Source organism: Ambystoma mexicanum, chromosome 3p (genome assembly GCF_040938575.1).
Source record: "Ambystoma mexicanum isolate Mex_15411 chromosome 3p, UKY_AmexF1_1, whole genome shotgun sequence".
NCBI classification, from domain to species: domain Eukaryota; kingdom Metazoa; phylum Chordata; class Amphibia; order Caudata; family Ambystomatidae; genus Ambystoma; species Ambystoma mexicanum.
Genome location: NC_090925.1, coordinates 1,030,096,576 through 1,030,113,264, shown reverse-complemented (window position 1 = coordinate 1,030,113,264; position 16,689 = coordinate 1,030,096,576). Strand labels below are relative to the sequence as shown.

The window sequence follows — 16,689 nt, the reverse complement described above, 5'->3', positions numbered from 1 at the left end:
GTGATTCAATTTTTTTTATTTGGTTCCAAATTCAAAAGTAGGTTGGGATTACCCATTTTATCCCGTTTAATTTGAGGTCATTGTTACATAGCTGAAGCCTATGAATTGATCTTCTTTGGATTTGCTCACATTCAAAGCATAGTTAACCGGAAGCAGCAATACATTTCAGACCTCTTCTTGCAAACACCCTCTTTTTTTAATAATATATGTCGGGTACTAACAACAAGCTGGCCAATAGTTGTTTAGAAATGTGTGCGGATCCAAAAGGAGACAGACTCAGGAATGATAGATTAAATGTGTTAATGTTAACTAAAAGAAAGATGCCTCTCAGTCCCTTTTTCTAAGAGAGGTTTCCCTACCTATAAAAGCAAACTTGCTTGTCAGTCATTAACAAAAAAAGGCAGACGTCGGTCCGAAACCTATCTGCTATCTCGCCCTACCACTAAATTCAAATAACATAAAATGAGCCCAGGTGTGATGGCCTTCTCACTCAGACTTTCTTGGACTAATGTTCAGAGAATCCCGCTCTGAAGATATTTTTCACAAACAGTTCAGGATCAATAAGGTGTCCACTCTCCTTTTAAACTCTTCATTTAAAATGGCAACTCTTTAAATTAAATGTCTCTAGTCCTTTGTTTGGGAATGATTTCCTTAACCTTTTCCCACTACCTTCGTCTTGTTCTCTTCCTTGTCTTTGTTTTGATTCACTTGCTTGAACCCTCCAGGTTCACTTGGATTTACCAAATGTCTCTTTAGGGTTATATCATGCCCCCCCTTGGTGGTATCCTCCAGATTCCCTTCTCTTTGGGGTTTCCCAAATGTCTCTGATCTCTCTTGGGCCGTCCAAACTCCTTTGGCTTTCTGTGCTTCTTAAGCGCTGTTTGTTTCAATATTTCTATTACATATTCATCTCTTGGGTTTCTCCGGCTCCGTTAATCCTCTTTCTCCCAATCCGTGGGGCTCCACTCGCCTCCCTCCGCCCCTGGAAACCCAGTTACCTTCTGTGTCTCTGGTCGTGCTCCAGTGGGTTGGCGTCCCAGTGGGGCCATGGCTGTTGGCCTCCCTTCTCGGCCCGTTAGTGCCTGCTTTTTTAATGCTGCCTGGTACAGAAAACTCCTGGCTTCTCGTATTTGGAACAGAGGATTCTTTCCTCTGTTCCCTCCTGGTCTCTGTGCCGTTTCTTGGGTCCCTAACCCACCACGGCTGCACCGTGGTCGCACTACTAAAGAAGACAGTTTTCCTGTCTCAGTTTCTCGCTCGGCTGTGTCGCCTCTCTCGGCGCTGGCCTTCTGGCATTTTCTCGCTTCTCTCCACGCTACCGCAGGCTCTGCGCTCTAGTGTGGCTCCGCCCATCCAGGACGTCGCTACGCTAGGGAATTGCCTCCGTGTAGGATTCTCTTTCCCATTCACGATTCTTCGTCTCCATACTCACGCTCGCATACATAAAAAGGGCATGTTGCTGTACATCCATAGCATGCTTCAACTGGCCTCCAGCATTGCCTTGAGCCAATAGTGTGAAAGTGGTCTCACTCTTGGTTGTCGGCCATATAATCGTAACATTAGTCTCTTCTATTCCCATATGGCAGAAATGATGTCCCTTGGAGGGAGTTCCTTAAAGGAATTGGGAGTCCTTGTCCCACAGAGGAGAGTCGCTCCCAGTGAGGGCCGCTTTCCCTGACCCCTAGGGAGGGAATGTACCCATTTTAAATTGTCTTCCAGCCCATTCCACCATAGGAACAGCTGCAACGTTTCTCATCAACGTCCCTTTAATGAAGAAAAGCAATACTCCTACATCTTCCTCTGCTCACACATTCCGTACATGCTATTGTGTGTTGTGCAACACAGAAGCCAATGCCAAGTGGACGAGGTTATGGTTCAAGAGTTCTTAATCCTACTTTTTTCTTTTTGCTATTCTTTCCCTTAATCGGCATGAGCAAGGAATTGAGTGAACAGTGAGATTGCCTTTTCCACTGTAGATCAAAACTACACAACACCACACCTTAAAACAGCAAATACAGAGATATTTACTAATTCAGCTGAGGGGGGGAATAGTGCTTGTGGTTTGACTGTGCAAACGCTCACGCTGGGTGTTTTAACTGGTAAGACAAATCGGTAGTCCTTGGTATTTTAGGCCAAATGTGGTCCATCCTTTGCTGCTTAACTTTCGCATGCTGTTCTCCCAACTTCTTAACTGGTTGGGAACTTTTGCTGTCGCAGGCAGTGCTAGGCCCAACAACAAAAGCTACACTATATTTTAAAATCTGAATAGAGTGCCCCTGCAAGATGTGCTTTCCTGGCTCCTCCCTGTGCCAGCTGCCTTCCCGTATTCACCAACCGAAACGCTCACATCCTCGCCCAAAAGTCTGGAATTACATGTTCCTGCTTTCAGTTCTCCTTAATACTGGACCACACTGACCATTTATTTTACATTGCCTGCATTGTTTACTACTGAACACAATTGTTAAGCAGTACAGCATGCACAAACGTCTGCCCACTGCTCAGTGTATCATGCTTGTTTTGACTTTTCAAAAATGCATAACTCTTTAAGTTCATCACCCCCTTTGTCCCTGTGAGCCCATATTACGAGTCTACTACTAGAGGGAAAGCACCAGCCATAACTGTTCATTCCAGATATGGTCATAGGACCAGTCGCACGCATCTAAATACCATTTTTATAATTGTGTAGGTTTCAATAACATGTTGCATTCGAATGATGGCAACACTCCGCTGGATGAAGCTCTGTATTTTTGGAATCGATCTCCACATTTTGTCCTGGAATAGCTTCGAGTAATAGTACTAACGAAGTGCTCCCTCTAGTGATAAAGCCGGTCAGATAGCACAGCCATCTGGTGCTCGTTCTGACATGTATGCACTGCTTGCTGATGCGGGTTCGAATACCAACAGTGCCAACTCAGCCCTTCTTTTTTCAAAGGTCGATAAATTGAGTACCACGCTGTGGGATAATAATATCAACTGTTATTTCAGCGAGGTTTCTAGCGCTATATAAAAACAACTAGATAAAGCCCCTAAATCACAAAGTAATCTGCTTTAACTGGAGGCCAAGAATACGTGACAAGCTTGACGAAATAATCACTTAACTAAATCTCAAACTAACTTCTTTTGGTGAAGTTTTGTGTGGTAATGTCAGGGTGGGCTCTTGTCCGCGTAGTGTGTCAGGCTGGTCAGATCGAGCGTATGACTGACATTCCTCAGGAGTCAAGATGCATAACTACCCTTTACCCAAGGAAATATGCCCCACTGATTGGTAAACAACATGTGAGATAAATTACCCCAGGCAGGAGTGCTACGTGACATGCCACTCAGGAAGTAAGCGATGATGGATTCAGGAGCTACAGAGCAGACATGATATTTATTATTAATGCAGATAAATTAAAGTGCAAAAGATACACCCAATGCCAGACAGCATTGTAGCAATATCCTTACCTGTGGGTGAGTGGCTCCTAACCAGGAGCACCAATGAATAATCCAGGCCCCAAGATAATTACCTACTAATAAATACCTGAAAATACAAAATACTGGATGCATGGGTTTGGGTCATCAAGAATAACGGCCATTGCGATAACGGCCTCCAAGACTTTGTAGCGCGGTTCGCGCCCAAGGACGATATAATATATTAGAGGAATGGACCCCAGCAAAACGTGGTAAGTCACATGACTTGCGGCGTCTCCACATTCGAGAAGACCGAGATTGTGATTCCTAGGGATGCCTACTGGCATCCTGCAGCCACCAATGCAAGCGGTACCATCGTAGAAAGGTACCTGGAATCCTGTTACGTTGACGTGACACCGTCGGAGGAGCAGGTAAGAGCGGGGGCGGGGACCGACATGGCGATTCTGTCCCCGATCCTAACAGTGTCAAGACTTAACTAGGGTTCACTTGAGTATTTTTAAGAATTATATTTCCCAAGAATCAGCTTGTATTGTATGCCTTTACAGTTTTTTCTTGTGACACTGCAGGAGTTGCAGCTCCTAGTTGCAGCACATACACTATTACAACAATGGCCTCCTTAATGTCTTGTAGGAACTAACTGTTGGGGAGAATTCTCCAGAATGGCTAATTTCCCTTACCTACTGAGTCCCTCAGCAGCTTTACTGGATTTCTAGGATTTATTTTCTTCACCTGGTAAGAGTGTGAGCCTTTTTTCCCGCTCTTATGTGTGTTTTGCTGTGTGTGTTTAACATTTTCTTGTGTTCCTAGACTGTGGAGCCCACCTACTCCATAGGCATCATCCTTTTATTGTTACACAGCACCCTCAGTGCAGTAATTCAGGGTTGTCTTTTAGACTTTGACTCCATTTTTCTGGGAGTGACTACTGTCTCCCAGAAACATGTAAAGTTGCCATTGCTTTATTAGTCTCTTTTAAAACTCACAGACCCAGTACAATCTATCTTAAATAGAGTTCTGGAAAGGTATAATACTTATCCCTTGTTGTCTGATTCTCTTGGAGTATTGTTTCGCTCCCTTTTCATTAAGACTTGGCTGGTGGCAGTGGTAACTACCCTATTTTTCCTTGCGCGGTTATCTTAAATAACCCTGGTATTGTTTTAGGCTATCTTGGTAGCCTTGAACTTAAACCCGCTAGACAATATATGTTTTTATACAATTTACAGTTGGGTTTATTCACCATTTGTTTTTGTAAAAGTCTTTCTCGTGTTTTACTCTGTGCACCAAACCAGGTTTGGTTCCTTTGTTCGCCAATCTTTTGCAGGCTTCTACACAGAAGCGCCTGTATGTCTGGGGGGGACAGGATGTGAGGGAGGGGTTTAGGACTCTGTGCACAGGGTCTCCTTGGAGACCCATGTCGCACTCTGATCTGATTGGCTGTGGTGACTGTCCCGGCGGGACAGCCACCCTGCTGTGTGATTGGTAGCCAGGCTCTGTGAATGGGGGAAAACTGCATAAAAAGCAGGTATCTGGGGCTGGAAAGGCAGAGTCGCCACTGGAACGAGAGAACCGAAGAGGAGCTGACAGAAGAGGACTCCTACAACGACTGAACCGCCCGGTTAAGTCCTGCTGCAGGTCTGAATCTTCATACTCCGATGACAGGGAAGATCTGCAAGGAATCTTCTCCCCTTGAGCTGGTGGGACCAACCAGTTCACCCAAAGTCCAAGCAAGGCTCCCTTCTCTGGTCGAATTTGCTGTACAAAGCTACAGTGAACCGGATAGCCAGGAGGAACGGACCCTGCTTGCGTTTTAAGGAGTGCAGCTTTTATTTGTTGCTTTGTTCTGCTGCTAGTTTCTTCCCTGGACAGTGCAGGACCCGCCAGTCTTCCTACTTCGTGTCAGTCCGACAGTTGCTTCAGGAATCGTGAGCCTGCAGGACCTGCTAGGAACGTTCGCCTCAGCTACAGCCTTCTTCTCCATTTCCAAAGTATTGTTCAAATCCGGTTGTTTGTTTCGTCCAGCCGCCGTGAAAGTGCATGAAACCTTTTGCCAATCTGAGGGCTTGTCCTTCTCCATTCTTTAAACAAACTTTTCTGCCGACTAACTTCGTCCGGAACTCTTTGCAAAGACTTAACCGCGAACTAACCTGAACTATGTGCTCTTGAGCAAAAGACTCTGACCCATTGACTTTGCGCCAGGCCCTGTTTGAATCTGATTTCCTCACTGTAGTTCCTTTTTCTAGATTGCTCTGCTTGCTTACTTGTTGGTGTTACTCAATGTCTGCCTAACTTTGTCATTCCCTCCCTTTTAAATTGCTTGAGTTCCTTTTTGCTCACACTTCATTTTGAGCCTAACTTGTCCAGAATCTATTGGGTGTGGTGTAGCGTATTAAGAGTGTGATTTTTCAACTGATTTACTTTAGTGAGATGTTATACAACTGATATGCAAAAAATGTATATTCTTTTACTCAGAAACCTTGAGTCAGTGTTTGTTTGAATCATAGTAATTGCTGTCCTTTCTGTAACTATTGATACTGCTCACTTACTCTTGAGATAAGTCTGGCTGCTCAGCCATCGCTACCACTTTACTGTGTACTACAGGCTTGTACCAAAGGTGAATTTGTACTGTCACTTGTAGTCTTAATTGTGTGTGGTGTTCCCAAAGGGTACTGCATATAATTCTGCCTAACACTAACACTCGAGCTCCTAGTGTGCATCATTGTGTTTTTTTTTTTTAATCCACCCGATAATATAAAATCATGAGTGACGATTTTGTTTAATGTTTTTATGTAATGATTTTTGTAAAGCTTGAAATTGGGGTCATCGTATGTCCTACAGGCATGGTTCTGGTGTCATTCCCTTCCACATTTAGCCCACTTTAATGGTATACTGTCCAAAGTGCAATTCCTAAGGAGTTTGAAGTTTATTAACTGACATTAACTGATGAAGTTGTGTGATGAACTTGTGTAAGTGGTAATTGACTGTACCGTAAATCTTTGAATTGGGGTCATTGCATGCCCTAAAGATATGGGTCTGCTGTCATTCCTTCCCACATTTCTCCAACTTTCCTTGTATACTGTCGAACTTTCGAATTCTCCAAAGGGGGCAGGGAGTGGACGAGGCAAGCTCTTGGTGGGAGTATCCCTACAAGCGACCAAGCCAGGGCAGCGGAGCCCCCCTAGTGAAGTATGATATGGTTTACACAAAGGCTCTTTTGCTAAATTAATCAAGACAACCAAAAGAGAGAAAATAAAAATGATGTGCATCAAATGAATGTCATTTCCAAACCAGAAACCCAACAATACATACGAGAATTCAGATATCAAATGTCCGAAACTCTTAAGGATCTTTTGTCCTCAGCCATTTTTCTCATGATTTCTGGTAGACATTTATTGGCTCCTAAAGCCTAAATGAAAATCATTGACATTTTCCAAGAGTTTTTTTATTTGCCCCCAAAAATGAATACCCACAATTATTAAAGCATTTACTTCACCTTTTAGTCCAACCAAAACAATGTTGGCGTTCTATTTTCTTCGAATGCCTGCATCTGGCAGCTGAGCTTCTCCAATTCCCACATTCCACAAATAAAAATGACATTGCTTGAACCCTATTTGATAAACAATACAACCTACGTACTTTACACTTGGTTGGGAGCTGCCTAAACCTTTAAATCTATTGCAGATTTACATGTACCTTCATACAAGTCCTTACTGGGATGCGTAGTGTCTCCACAGGTCTCCATGTCTAGTCCATTACTGGACTCTGCTTTTTCTACATCTGCCATCTTGTTTTCTGGTCTGCTCTCCTTCTTTGGTCCCCATTTCGGGACTCATTCTGGGTTTTTTTTTTTGGCCCAATGCTTTGCATGTCTGGCCCTTCTGGCTCTCAATCGTCTGCATTGCCCTGGTGCTCTTGTGCACAGTTGTTCTTTTCTCAGCCTTGCGCTTATTGTTGAGTAAGCTTGTGTCAGACATCTACCAATCACATAAAACCCAGCCTATCACTCTTCCACGGACCAGCTGAAGGCTTTTATAGCTTAGTGTTACCTTGGCAACTGCCCCATTGGTCAGTGAGCCCTCCAACGCAAACCACACACCTGCAAAAAGACACATTCCTCTCCCCAGACATGGTCTTGGTAGCTAACTGTTGACCTAGCACCTTTTGGCCTTGGCATTTTGGCATTTTGGCATGTGTAGAAGGCACATTACGCCATTACACAGGCCATGTTTTAAAATTGTGTCAGTCACAACTATTTAAAATGTTCACATATTTAGTTGAAGATGTATAATATCCTCAGACTGTGGGAACAAATGCGGGGGTAAACATTTCAAGTTAGAAACTATTTGCCAGGTATACAAACTTGCTCAACCTCTCAATTCTCTACATGCACACAGCACACCATTTCTTATGTTTGTTTGTTGAATTTATATAGCGCTTTAAGCCAAATCGCTTTACAATATAACAGGTACAAAATGTGAGAGAAGCTTATTTACAAACATGAAACAGGTAATTAGAACAATATGTAGAACAATTTACAAGGGGAGGAGAGCGGGGGAAGGTAGAGGAGGGGGTAGGTGAAGTGAGTTACGGTGTCAGATTTGAGATCGCGGGGAAGGAGGGAGGGAGGGAAGGGGGAAGGGAATGGGAAGGGGGAGTGATCTGGTGTGCTCAATGCCCCTAAGTGGTATTTGTTACCAATTTGGGGAAGGCAAGAGGATGGAGGGGAAGGCAGGGGGACAAGGGTAGAAGGGGAGAGGGGTAGGGAAGGGAAGTCGGGGAGGAGTGAAGAAGATGGGCTTTCAGGGAGTGGCAGAAGGATGAGTAGGTAGGGGTGGAGTGGATGGAGAGCGGGAGGGTGTTCCAGTGTAGGGGGGGCAATAGTTGGAAGGAGCGGAAGCGTGAGGAGGCACATGGGTCTAGGGGTACAGTGAGGAGGTAGAGGTTTGCTGAGCGGAGAGAGCGGGAGGGGGAGTAAAATGAGAGGAGGGAGGAGAGATAGGGGGGGCCAGGTCATGGAGAGATTTGTAGACAAGACAGAGGAATTGAAATTTCAGTTGTGAGAGGAAGGGAAGCCAGTCAAGTTGAGAGAGAGATGAAGAAAGAGTCTCGAGGGCCGAGGAGACAGAGTACGAATAGAGGAGTGGTATATGGATTTTAGGGGAGTTAGGTGAGAGACAGGGAGTCCAAAGAGCAGAGAGGAGCAGTAGAAGAGGCGGGAGAAAGTAAGGGAGGAGATTAGGAGTTTGGAAGCATGGAATGTGAGTGAGGAGCGGATCTTGCGGTTGTTGTAGAGGTGGTGGCGACAGGCTCGAGAGGTTAGAGAGATGTGGTTGGAGAAGGAGAGGGAGGAGACTAGGTTAAGGCCGAGATTGCGGGCATGGGAAGATATTGGAAGGTTGGAAGGTGGAAAGTGGATGAAGGGAGGTGGAGAACGGGCGAGAGTTTTAGGAGGGAAGAAAAGCACCTCAGTCTTGTCAGTATTGAGGGAAAGAAAGTGGGATGACATCCAATCTTTTATGGCCGTGAGGCAGGAAGAAAGAGTGAGGTGGAGGTCAGATGTGAAGGAAGAGAAGGAAAGAAAGGGTTGCGTGTCATCAGCGTAGAAGTTGTTACTCACCAAGAGTCCATTATCACTTGCCATTGCCTAGCAGCCAGGTCAAATTGTGAGCTCTGAAAATTGGGTAACATGTCTTTACGTCTCCTGCATTTACATCTCTATGCCTTTCTGTCTACTGCATTTATATCTATTTTGCTCATTTTTCAGAGTTAAACATGTTTTCAGTCTTCAATTGTTCACGTGGCTGCTCTGCGATATTCGGTTGATCTTAGATGCTGGTGGTGTTATGTGCTTGGTCATGCTATGCCTCTCAGCAGCCTTCAACTCTGTTATACACCGGACCTTACTGCCTTACTGAGATGCCTGGCTAAAAGTAGCATCCTGGGCTACTTTCCTTCCTGTCCCCTAGTTCTCCATCCATCTTCCTCTCCCCATTTTATTTGCTAAACATAGGCCTTTGGTGTGCAGAGCTCCTCGGGGCTCTTTGTTGCCCCCCCTCACTCTATCTAATTTGTATGTTCAACTTTTGGCTGCAATGGTGTCATCTATGGATTTTCATTATTTACATAAGCCGATGATACTAAGCACCTCATACGTCTTGATGTTTTGCTGGGTGTGACAGCTTCTGGTTTTCAATCATGTTTGAATTGCATTTCAGGCTGGACGAATACTTGACATGGAGCCAAGTGGCCTCCACTTATGTAACATGTTTGGTAACTCCAAAAGGAGTCATAATGGTAAAACATCTTCTTGGTAGACGATTTTCCAAACAGATTGGCATTGTAAAGTTACCTTGCCGCTATTTCAGTGTTCAAGAGGTCCAGGGAACAGGACTTGTTGTTCAGTCCTCACTGTTATGCAGTCTGAGCCCCTTCACTCCTGTTCCATTAGATTGCCCTCCCTTAAGGTGATTTTCCTGGTTGCCATCACTATCGCGAGACAGGTAAGTGCGTTCCAGGTGTTGTCTGTTTTACCTCTTTGTTTTTTTCTAAAGAGAAGTTGACTTTGAGAGTGAGGCCACCCGCCCCCATACTGCCGAACTTGGCCTTGGACTCTCATCTCTCTCAGAAGATCCATATTCATGTGTTTTTTCCTTTGCCTTGCCCTTCAAAGGCAGAGCAATGATTCCATCGGCTGGACGCGGTGCATGCCCTGAAGTTCTATGTCTCTCAAACAAGAGGCACTAGGAAAGATTACCTGCTTTTTGTGAGTTACACTGGGGCTTCTTCTGGCAGGGCTGTCCCCAAATGGACTCTGTCAAGGTTGATAATTATTTGCATTTCAGAATGGCAAGATCTGGCTGGAAAGGATGTGCATGAGTGTCTCAGAGCCCGTTCTACCAGAGGTGTGGCTGCCACCTCTGCCCTGCAGAGAGGTGTCCCTGTGCTGGACATCTGCCAGGCTGCGACATGGGCTTGTTTGCAAATGTTTGTGAAGCACTACGGCTTGGATTCCCTTGTGGGCCAGGGTGCACGTTTTGGTAGGACAGTCCTCCAGAGTTGTCTTGTTTAGGACGTGTCCTTTCTTCCTCCCCTCTCCATATTTACATACTGCTTTGGGTGTCCATCATAGATGAGTCACCGTGGGAAGAAATAATCTCTTACAAGAACAAATGACTTGCCTCTCAATAATGTTCTTGCTGATAGATGTTCCTATGGATTCCTCATCGCCCTCCCTACCTGCCCCTTATGACATTAAAATCAGATGTTTAATGTCTGCTTGCTGCCAAGGTTTGAATACAGGGCCTTGCGGGACCCAGAGATGGAGTTCCCATGGATGGGCCAGAGATTTGATCTGTGCCCTGTGAGAAATCTGAGGGCACCCTCACTTCTTTCCCCCAACATATCCTCCTCCCAGGTGGCCAGAGAAAGACTCCCTATCAGATCTTGACCCTGGGGTGGATATGCAAGGGAGGATACTTGGTGGAGGAGACTTTGGGAGTGGGTATGAGGCACCCTTGAGTGAGACACAGTATACAGCATTTTCTTTTTCTAGGGAGATTGATATCTCTCTACAATTAGATGTGAGGGCATGTATGTTTTGGACACAGACATTTGCTTTGGACTTCCTGACACAGACTATTGTTAGTTTTATTTAGAAAGGGAAATCCCACCTTAGCAAAGGGCAAGTTAGGCCTTTTCCAACCCTCCCTTTTTAGTTCATAAATGTTTATAGCCCAAATTCTATTTGTGTGTCTGTCTACTTCATGATGCCTTCACAGTCCGGAAATGAAAACATTCTTTAGGAGTCTGGAGACCTGGTCTGTCATCTGGATCTCTTCTCTTTGGCCTGGAAAGCTTGGATGGTCGCCCACTGAAATCCAGATGGACGCTGTCTTGCAAGAATCTGGCTATCTCTGTGGAACCACAGCTGAAGGGAACCAGATTTTTCCTGCAGCACCATGTTACTTGGGTACCCCAGTGTCTGTCGTAAGGGCAGAGGTTAAGTTTCTCATGAATGCTTAAAATGCTATGGGAGGGGAAGTAGAGAGGCTCTGATGCCTAAGGCCTTCTCTCTCCATGTTCAAGTTCCCCATTGCCAGCTGTAGATTAAGGTTCCTTCTGCCAGATCGGAGGGGGGAATCTCTGAAGAGGATCGGCTGCTACCTGCTGGTGCAGGAGAGGTTCACACGTTCTTCTCCTGGTCCAGAAACAGGTTATTAGTAATCATGCCTGCCTGAGTCCGATTTGCCTAAACATCATGGGAATCCGAGGGATGGGAGGGATCTGGAAAGCCAGGGAATTGCAAGTGTGTGGATTGCCCAGCTCCCTTCTACTGGACACCTGAAGCAAAACAAAGTCAGTCTGTGGTTGAGCTGGGTGGCATACATGACCACGTCTAGTCGGCTTAAGTGGTGAGTGACTAAGCTGAATGTTGGCAAACTGATGGCCATCTGACGAGATGGGAGTCTGCCAGGGTGTTGTGGACTCACCTGTTGTGTGAAGAACGTGTTGCTCTCTGGCCAGGAACTCAACCGGTGCGAGATAGTGGCATAGTGGGAGAACCCATCGCCTTTTGTTAAGACTCACGCTGACTGTGACCTGATCCGAGACGCAATCCCATCACAGCCTGCTGGATGACTTCCAGTTGGAAAAGTGGTGAGACTGTTGGGGACCATTGCCTCTGTCCCAAGGAATGCACACGACCCTGAGCACTTGAATCGATGGTGATGACTGCTGGCAAGGTCAAATTGAGGGGAAGACCCTTAAGAAGATCGGCCTGGTTTAACCATGACTGGAGAGGGGCCGCCAACTGAGGAGAGGTCTTTTGAAGTTTGGCTACTCTGGAAACGGGAACGATGTACATGTCACAGAGGGGTTGCAGGTGTGTGTACATGTGCCCAATGTGTGGCTGATGCCACCGTCGAAGATCCAAGGATCTGACACAGACGTGATCTTGGTATCCCCAAAGAGACTGAATCCACCCTCCCACCTCTGCTCACGTGGATCGTATGCAGGGGTGCTGTGCTAGTCCAGAGCGAGAAGTCTTGGAAAAGAGGACATTCTAACTTTCTCAGCTAGTGCACATCTCCTGCCTCCGAAACACAATAGGCAGAGGGCTGAACTCTGGGGATTGAGGAGGAAAAGGGAGAAAAGGAACAGCAGGTGGAGGAGGGTCTAAAATTATTGGACTGTATATGTTGCTTTTGCCTGAGGATCCGAAGAGCAAGGGGGTGGGCAGAGGAGGTGGGCGGGGCGCATCGCCACAGAACTGCTTACCTACTGCCACGTGTTCCAAACCTTTACCAATAGTGGCCTGATCCAGGTATTTGCCCTTGGCGACAACCCTGGATTCAGTCACTGAGCCTCTTGGAGCCCTCCATCTGACCATAGAAGTTGCAGCTCCCCGTTCTTCCCTCAAGGACCTCTCTAATTAGTGCTTGTAACTGCCTCTTTCTGCTGGCAGAGGCTCGAGGGAGAGTTTGATGAGCCAAAAGAGAAGGGCTCCCTGTACTTGGGCCAATTACAAAGGAGGAATCATTCCTATACAGTGGGCAGTCGGTGTTTACGCTCCCTGCTGGCTCGCCGTCTCGTGATAACTGGCTGCTATTAACCTTATCTCCATTATAATGAATGCCCCCCACGGGTTCCTCAAGCATGTTGAAAAGGGGCCCTGGCTACCACCTGTGTTTTACCACTCTACCCCGGGCTGAGATCACAGAAGCCACCTTTCCCCACAATGCTGTGTGCACTCCACTTCTCTGGTTGCACTCCCTCAAATTGTGCTACTGCCGCGGCCTTGAGTCGGTTGTTTTGTGCATCGTGTGCATTACGGGATAAACCTCTAAGCGCTTGCTCACATTAAATCGTGGATTTGGAGCACGATCAGTTTAACCGGTTCAAGGTACACGGTGGAAGAGGAAGTCGCAGCCGCGAGCGGTCCTCGGGTTGCTCGAGCCGGGCCAGGCGCCCACAAAGGGGACCTACGGCTTCTGTTTACGGACACTTGTCTCCTAGTGGGAGGAGAGAGCCCAGCATGCAGAGGAGGACCGAGGGGGAAGAACCGTGCGAAGGACTCCACAAGGTGGAAGTGCGTCGCAGCAGACAGGACCTCAGCCAGCCAGCCCGCCCGCCGTATTTTACCGAGCAGCGGATGCACAGGGGACAGCGGCTCACACTGCGTCATGGAGCCGAGGAAGCTGAAGCACAGGCACGCGTTCAGAATGTAAGCCCCCGCCCTCCTCGCTTTTCTTTACTTTATTAGATAGTACTTCATTTGAAAGGTACTCAAACAAGTGGCTAGGGATGCTATTTTCCCACAACCCAGGCTACGAGGTATTTGATTATCCCGGCACCTGGCCTGCCTGAGTTCTAATCATTTTTATTCACAGCTAAATTGAATACATGTTTACATTGCATTGTTAAAATCAAATGTTCGAGTAAATGACCCCAGTCTCGGTATCCGTTGGGATGGCTAATAGCTGATGCATATTGCTTCTAAGTGCTCGACCGAAATGCGGGATCTTGGGAGCTGTAGTCCAAAACATCTGGAGACCCATATGTTAAGGGGTCTAAGACGAGCAGGTTGCCCCAGAACTATTCTCCCGACTCCCTAGTGCCCCAGAGACTCTAGAATGTTGAGATGGTTATATTCCTTTGGATCATTTAGCACACTTTGAAAAAAAGTGATGGTCATTGGAAGATACTGAAGACTTGTGCATCATACACGCACTGGATCAGACATGAATTGCCATCAGTATAGCACAGAAGGACACTACCCATCCTCTGGGAAAACGGTGCCATGCATGTGATAGAAAGAGAAGAAGGGACTTCATTTACTCTAAATAGCACATCTCTGTTTCTGTCCTGCTTTCCCCATCTTCTCTCAATGTGTCCTTGTTCCCAAAGACCACACCATGGTTATTCTAGGACGGGCTGCAATACACCACTATCTGGATCAGCCTCTGCACGGCAAGATCTCTGCAGTGGTTAGTGGCGCAGTATATGAGGTGATTAACAGCATAATATTGCATACATAGAAATGAGGCCCTCTCGGCTCTCATAGTAACACTGTAGGGTTTTAGTTTACAGTGTCCATGTGGCACCAAAAGCAAACTGAAGTTGACATGGTGCTGCAAAAATGAAACCATCAAACTGAAAAGGACGCCTAGACCAGAAACCAAACTGTATGGCCTAGTATTGTGCATAGAAATCATCAGTTTTCACGGTTAAATGTATGTGTATATATAATGTACCTTTTCACTCTGGGATAAGTGGGGCGTATGCATGTTGCATCATAGCCCTTTGCCTGGAACTCCGATGTTTGGTGTATAACCTTGCCTTTTGATGCAATCCTAGGTGTTTTATTTTTGTTATTTCGGTGACTTAAAGCAATATATACAAGGTTACCCAACCAAAAAAGTGTTATGATCTGAAACTGAAAACTGGAATAAAGCCCACCCTAATCTTCAAATGTGGGGCGCATTACATAATTTTTAATGAGTGGAGTATTCACACGAAGGCACATATTTGTGATAAAGCATGGACTTAGACAATAAAAAAAAATACATGAAAAGGGCTCTTGATGTTTACTATGACATGACTTTGTGTGGCTTTTGAATACTTGCTTAGAAAGCATGCCATTATAAAGATGCACAGTTAGTACAAATTGAGTGGCAGCCCATAGTCGCTCTGATAAAACAGAAACAGAGTTGTAAGATAACTATTCACAGCGAGTACATAACGGATGTATATATTATACATAGGAAGATGGCACCTATTCTCGCAACATGTAATAGGGCACATGCTAAACTTCCTAAGAAGATAGCTAGTCATCCTGATATGATCATCCTATGCGGATCGTTTTGAGGAACCTGCTTTTCTTGTTTGCTCACTGTCATTGTGGAAGCTATGAAAATGTTATGGCATGCCATACACATAGTATTTTTGTTTAATGTACAAATTGATATTTCGCAAATGTACACCACACTCTGGACTGGTGCACAAAATACATGCCTTGTATGACCCCCTCCATGTCATACAAGTTGTATCTGTTGTACATGATGGCAGAGGGAAGAAGACGATTGTCTAAGACACTCAAAAGGTGTCTGTTGTGGCAGGGTCATGCATAGTTTAATCCATTAATCCGCAGGCTTGCATGTGCCAAGCTGTTCTCTTGCAGTAATCATATTTTTGTATTCCTTCCTATCCTTCGTAGTTTCGCTCTTGTCCAAATGTGTGTTCCTCTGACAAGCTCTTGCTTCTTTGAGACTTTTAGAGGAACGGCCTTAGTTTGTAGTATGTGGTTTACAGGTGGTTGTTGAGGGCAGGATTTTCTCCGGATCCGAGCACTTTACTCAAGAAAGGACCATTTTCATATCTGCTGTAACATCAGTTTTCTTGTTATTGTTTTAATACTGAACATTTATTCGGTGCAGACCACAAACTGAATTGTGTTGTGACACTTGGAAATGGGCAACACTCCCTACTCTTTGTGGTATTGATTGGAAGTATCATATGAGGATGAATGGTTACTTTGCCCCCTCCTCGATTGAACCTGTGGTCTCCAGTGTATTTGGTTCTCGGCTGACACAGAAGCCACTGGGCTGTTCCATTGGGGTAGCTGCCTTCCCCCCTACCCCCCGTAGCGTGTGTATGCATAGATCTAGGTTCTATAGAAGCCCATTAGTGTTCATGAATTAGCGTTTGCGCATTCCTGGAGAAGTTAGCCGTTGGGTGCCACTGCCACGGAGTAAACTACTCTCTGAAACACATGGTCCGCTATCTTTCATTAACGGTAGTACTCACCACAGCTGGTTTACAAGGCGAAAGTCCGAACCCTTTCATAGGGGTGAAACGTGTCTTCACCTAACCACCACATTGTTCCAGGGGGCAAGGACGCGGTTATCCCTTGCAGCCCTTTGACCCCCATAATAGCAGCTCCAGGCAGCAGGCCGCCCTGGGAAGCCTGGCTCTAATAGTCATCTCCAGCATGAAGATAGCCTAGGCCCCCCGGGAGAGGCGGGTCCAATCCACTGATGATTCTTTCACTGCCCCCATGGCGCGACTCTAACCAGGACCGTCTGAAGGGGAGCAGGGACCCATTTCAAAGGCCTTCTTGGGGGCTTTATAAAAAAAAAAAAAACACTATTTTCAAATAGTGTGTGTGGGGGCACTAGGTCTACCCGCGGGCAGCTCTATTTGAGCCCTGTATCTCCAGGCGGCCACCCAGCAGGTAGCTGAAACACTAAATGTCTACTCAAAAGCTATTCATGCTTCTTTGTCAGC

General features: G+C 45.9%; 1 protein-coding gene across 4 annotated transcripts in view; it reads left to right on the top strand.

The window, feature by feature from the left end:
• Window positions 1-16,689, top strand: part of ARHGAP40 (Rho GTPase activating protein 40) — a 645,040-nt gene that overhangs the window by 322,646 nt on the left and 305,705 nt on the right. The window contains exon 1 of one of the 4 annotated variants that reach the window (XM_069652369.1): window positions 13,300-13,627. The exons of the other annotated variants lie outside the window; for them this stretch is intronic. Coding sequence (XP_069508470.1) covers window positions 13,587-13,627 — 41 coding nt within the window. The 5' untranslated portion in view covers window positions 13,300-13,586. Of the gene's footprint in view, window positions 1-13,299; window positions 13,628-16,689 lie in introns of those variants that run through there. 4 annotated transcript variants of the gene reach the window in all.